General features: G+C 57.4%; 1 protein-coding gene across 2 annotated transcripts; it reads right to left on the reverse strand.

Moving 5' to 3' along the window:
* Nucleotides 1-1,557: 1,557 nt before the first annotated feature.
* SNAI3 (snail family transcriptional repressor 3) lies at nt 1,558-5,274 on the reverse strand. 2 transcript variants are annotated; one of them, XM_085888340.1, is made up of 3 exons: nt 5,160-5,274; nt 2,282-2,809; nt 1,558-2,106 (listed from the first exon to the last, which is right to left on the reverse strand). In XM_085888340.1, the coding sequence occupies exons 1-3, from the start codon at nt 5,254-5,256 to the stop codon at nt 1,925-1,927; spliced, it is 807 nt and encodes a 268-aa protein (XP_085744466.1). In that variant the 5' UTR covers nt 5,257-5,274; the 3' UTR covers nt 1,558-1,924. The 2 variants fall into 2 exon arrangements, with proteins under 2 accessions (XP_085744466.1, XP_085744464.1); XM_085888338.1 differs by lacking the exon at nt 5,160-5,274 and adding an exon at nt 4,054-4,714.
* Nucleotides 5,275-5,623: the final 349 nt, after the last annotated feature.

Raw genomic sequence — 5,623 nt, forward strand, 5'->3', positions numbered from 1 at the left:
ACGTCATGAGGAGCCTTGTTTAAGGGGAGGGGGTGGGGAGACAGCAGGGAGGTGGTGGAGGGGGGGTGGGAAGACAGCAGGGAGGAGGTGGAGGGGGGGGGGTGGGAAGACAGCAGGGAGTAGGTGGAGGGGGTGGGAAGACAGCAGGGAGGAGGTGGAGTGGGGGGTGGGGAGACAGCAGGGAGGAGGTGGAGGGGGTGGGAAGACAGCAGGGAGGAGGTGGAGTGGGGGGTGGGGAGACAGCAGGGAGGAGGTGGAGGGGGTGGGAAGACAGCAGGGAGGAGGTGGAGGGGGGTGGGAAGACAGCAGGGAGGAGGTGGAGTGGGGGTGGGGAGACAGCAGGGAGGAGGTGGAGGGGGGTGGGAAGACAGCAGGGAGGAGGTGGAGTGGGGGTGGGGAGACAGCAGGGAGGAGGTGGAGTGGGGGTGGGGAGACAGCAGGGAGGAGGTGGAGGGGGGTCGGAAGACAGCAGGGAGGAGGTGGAGGGGGAGGCGGGTGGGAAGACAGCAGGGAGGAGGTGGAGGGGGAGGGGGTGGGAAGACAGCAGGGAGGAGGTGGAGTGGGAGGTGGGGAGACAGCAGGGAGGAGGGGGTGGGGAGACAGCAGGGAGGAGGTGTAGGGGGGGGGGAGACAGCAAGGAAGAGGTGGAGAGCTGGAAACCTCCTCCACTTGGGATTGTGGGTTATTACAGCTTCGCACAAAACCCCCTCCTCCAACTCCAACAGTTGATTGTTAAAACGGCTGAGTCGTCCAATATGCTCAACAAGGACTTGGGAAGCGAACACCTGATGCCTGAGAAAACGTTACACCCTGGAAAACATTTACCATGCTTACTCACCGATACACGAGTACATTGTGGCACTCAGACCCACTCTGAGTGATATCATCTCAATCATCCCAACCGCAAACATCCCACCCCCTCCCCCGAGGCCGAAAAGCCCCCTCGATGTGGGGGCTCCCGGAGGAATTCAATAAAAACCGCTCGCTGTCCGTGCGGTTACATCAATCGACGCAGCTCACGGTGTTTGCAGCAAGCACAGGTGCATTGGATATCCACCCCCCCCCCCCGCAAGGTGGTGTACAGGCAGCGCACAAGTTTGGGTTCGATTCCCGAGCACACCGTCAGGTTTAAGTGCTTCCGAAGCCAGGACGTTGTGTCACGAAGTGCCTCAGTCTCGGGGTCTTCGTTCACCTGTGGTCATTAAAGATCCCACGGTCTTCATCAAGAGTCCGTGAATTACAGTGGAGCCCCTTCTTCTACGGGGTGGCATCATTGGCTGCAGCGCTGATGCAGTGCCCCCTGTAGGTTTGGGTAGGAATTTTGTAATTCGGTGCAGGATGCCGGCGATAACTCGCCTCCTCTTCGTGAAATCGTTAACGTTCACCAACTAATGTCGGCAGAGGGGGACGGATCCCTGAAACAAATCACAAATTCCCACTCGAACCTACAGGAGGCACTGCGCCCATCTTGGCACAACAACAGCAGCCACACAAAAAACAAAGAACGCACCTTTGAGGAAACAAACACATCACACCCCAAAACGCACACACCTTACATATGCTCTCCGACTTTTATTAAAAATGTGCATATGTTACATCATCAATGGAAAAATATACTATGGATACGGCATTCCGGTAACTTAGTTACAAGTTCGATTGTGCAGGTAAAAAAGAAGAAAATACTGGTCTTGGTGGAAAAATAATTTGCATACAAAGGAGTGTTATCTTTCAGCAAGCACCGAATAGGTAAACAATACAACACAGCAAGAGCGTGCATGGCAGCGGTGAGGATGCTGCTCGTTGCTCGTTGGGTCCACGGGAGGTGGTGAGGCACCAGGGTGAGGGAGGGCATGATTGAAGACGCAAACAGGTGTGCGCAGGTGAAATACATCTCCATTTTCCTCGTCGCTCAGACAGGAAGGGATCAGTGGGCCGTGCAGCTACCCGAGTCCCCGTGCTTGCTGAGTAGTGACATCCGTGAAAAAGTCTTGGCACAAGCCTTGCACTGGTAGCGCTTAACCTCGGAGTGCGTCTGCAGGTGCGCGCGCAGGTTGGAGCGGTCGGCAAAGGCACGGCGGCAGTGCTGGCAGGAAAACGGTTTCTCACCTGCAAGGCAACAGGTGGACACATCACGCCGTTAGTTGGTGACGCTGCGTGCAACCGCCGCGATCGGTTCGACCATTGCACTGGAGATGGTGTAGCATGTTGTGCGCATTCCTTAATTATACAGGTGTGTGTGATGTATGTACGTGGAAGGACGAGCAACGACGAGCGCACCCACCTGTGTGAGTGCGCACATGCCCCTGGAGCAACCAGGGCCGCGAGAATGCCTTGCCACAGATCTTGCACACGCACGGCAGCGTGTGCGTGCGGATGTGCATCTTGAGCGCGCCAAGGCTCAGGTACTCCTTCTCACAATGTTTGCAGCTGAAGGCTTTGCGTCCTGGAGCGTCGGTCGCGTCAGGCCTCGCCCTGATCGGAGCGGGCATGGTGGGGAAGGCGCCCGCACCCGGCGAGCTTGCGGTCTTGCCATCGGCGCTTGGTGCGAAGCTGTCTCCGGCCTCGGGGCTGGGGACCCGCCATGCCTTTCCTGGACTCAGGAAAGGCTGGTGCGGGGACAGAGGTCTGTGCGCGGTGACTGGGGTGCATGCCTGGATCGCCGCCGCTTCCGGCCCCCCGGGAAGTCCGGGTCCGGTCATCTCATGGGGCATGATGTGCCCCGCGCCCGGAGGACATGCTCCAGCGCCGAGTACGCCGGGATGTGGTGCGAGTGGCAATACTGCGACGGCCGCCATCGGGGCAATGATGGCTGCGGAGAAAAAGAAAGCTCAGGTTAGGACAGAACCTTACTCTTCATACCCTCACTACTACTATTACTACAAACTACCAAACACTATTCTGGTCACGAGAGTTGGCGAGAGACGGACAAATGCCTCAACACGTCGCGAGAATGGCCACCATGCCGAAACACAGAGGAAAAGGGGACGCCACGCTGCAGATCTTCGCACCAAGAATGAACTCTCGCCTTGCGCATCGTTCGTGAGCTAGACACCACCTCCCCCCCCACCAACCACCTCCTCCTCCCCCCCACCAACCACCTCCTCCTCCCCCCACCAACCACCTCCTCCTCCCCCCACCAACCACCTCCTCCTCCCCCCACCAACCACCTCCTCCTCCCCCCACCAACCACCTCCTCCTCCCCCCACCAACCACCTCCTCCTCCCCCACCAACCACCTCCTCCTCCCCCCACCAACCACCTCCTCCTCCTCCCACCAACCACCTCCTCCTCCCCCCCACCAACCACAACCTCCTCCTCCCCCCACCAACCACAACCTCCTCCCCCCACCAACCACAACCTCCTCCCCCCCACCAACCACCACCTCCTCCCCCCACCAACCACCACCTCCTCCCCCCACCAACCACCACCTCCTCCCCCCACCAACCACCACCTCCTCCCCCCACCAACCACCACCTCCTCCCCCCACCAACCACCACCTCCTCCCCCCACCAACCACCACCTCCTCCCCTCCCCAACCACCTCCTCCCGCCTCACCCCAACCACCTCCTCCTCCCCCCAACCACCTCCTCCTCCCCCCCCCAACCACCTCCTCCTCCTCCCCCAACCACCTCCTCCTCCCCCCCCAACCACCTCCTCCTCCCCCCCAACCACCTCCTCCCGCCTCACCCCAACCACCTCCTCCTCCCCCCAACCACCTCCTCCTCCCCCCAACCACCTCCTCCTCCCCCCAACCACCTCCTCCTCCCCCCCAACCACCTCCTCCCCCCTCACCCCAACCACCTCCTCCCTCACCACTTTTCATAGCAACCGAGAGAACACCTATCGACTGATTACTCCATTTACCGCCGCACCTGCTTCCCGTTAACTTTGCCATTAAATGCGCGACCATTCGCATCGTTCGACGAAGTTTAGCAGTTTCAACAAACGTCACAATTCGGGGTCACAAAAACAGAGAAAACGGTAAGATCGGATGAGAGTTTGAACCAACTGCAGTCGGCTCGCTCGGTACAGTCGTTCCCCAAAAGGGACTTGCCTGTTTGCGAGTCCAGTTCGCCGTAGTCGGGCCTCCGGTGCACCACGCCGTGCTTCTTGATGAGGAACGAGCGCGGCATGGTCACGCGCCCGTCCACCGCCGGCGCCTTGAATGGGCGCGCGCGCCTCGCCGCCGCGTCTTGAGCAGCAGGTGGCGGCGCGAGCAGCCAATGGCCTGCGCCGCGGCGCCACTCGCCCCCTCCCCAACACATCTCGCTCTCCTCCTCACCCATCCACCTCGTCCAACCCTTCCACGCCGACAGCAGGTGGAAAGTGTCGCCACGACCGCTCCAAATCGGCTTCCAAACGCGCCCCCTCCCCACTCTCCAAGGCCGCCCCCATGCATTTTCATGCCTGCGCAATTGTTGCTTCTCCGTTGCTCACCGGTTTCCTCGATGCCCGGGCTCGCAAAAATTTGCCGAGCGGTGCTTTGGGTGTTCCGTCGGTGCTGGAAATAAAGTGGTGTTTTAAAATTTCGTTTTTTTTTGTGTTTGTTTGTTTTTCGTTCTTCGTTTTTGGAACTCGATCTCCCGAAGGAACAAACGAACGAATTAAAGTTTTCAATAAACGAACTTAATGCACAACACGTCGCGATACCATTCACATTGAGTAGTCGCATTCCTCTCTCCCTTTCTCCACCGACGCAGTGCACTCTCCTGCACAGTGCACTCTTCTCCACTCACTACCTGCACCTGAAGCTGGTCGTGCGAGCAACATCCGCTGCTGGAGTCCCCAGGTAGGTGATTTGTCGCCCCCTCCTGGAATCCTTAGAAAAAACAGGTGACCTACTCTCGTACGTGTTGGCGAAGAAGCACAATGGTGGCTATTCCCATTCCCATTGTTCTGATGTTTTTCGCATTTTTAAAATGCTGTTTATACGACGTACGGACAATGAATGAACCTGCGATGGGTGAAAGGGAAGACCACCGAAGACCCTTCCATGCGAGGTCGCGGAAACTTTTTTTGCATAAGTTTATCAATCGAGCAATGAAGTGTCTAATAAATGGTGAAACTCCCAAAATCCAGGCTCACTGCTCACCTGCACTCTGTTGCTCCCTTATCCCACCTGTGGAACACCTTTCTCACTCCGTTCAATCGCACTCTCACCTCCAGGACGACAAGTTGGCAAGCTTTTCATATCGTGACGTTTCCTTCCCTCTTCCTTCAATTCGTGTTCGTGCAGCCCCTTGTCAGGTCCCTCCATGCGGTTCCCCTCCGTCACCCGACTCTTCCTTCGGAAATCTCTTGGGGGGGGGGGGGCATCTATTTATTACGTGCGTAAATATTTCTGGAATTTTTACCCCTGCCCAAACACGATCCCTCTCCGTCCTTTCACTCCTATGCCTCCTCTGAACCACTTCATTCCCCCACCATCCCCTATTCTCCTGACTCTTTCCTCGTATCCTTCTTTTTTTCTTCCCGTTATCAATTTCTGAATTTAACATACTCACCCTCACACTGCATATGCAATAGATAGACGACTCATCGACGAGAGCGAGTATTGAAACGTTATTCGCGACATAAAATCAGGATGGGAACTTTTTGAACATGATGTGCACATACTGACTGAC

The sequence above is a fragment of the Eptatretus burgeri genome, chromosome 7, assembly GCF_056783735.1.
Source record: "Eptatretus burgeri isolate ZD-2024b chromosome 7, Ebu_testis_v1, whole genome shotgun sequence".
NCBI classification, from domain to species: Eukaryota; Metazoa; Chordata; class Myxini; order Myxiniformes; family Myxinidae; genus Eptatretus; species Eptatretus burgeri.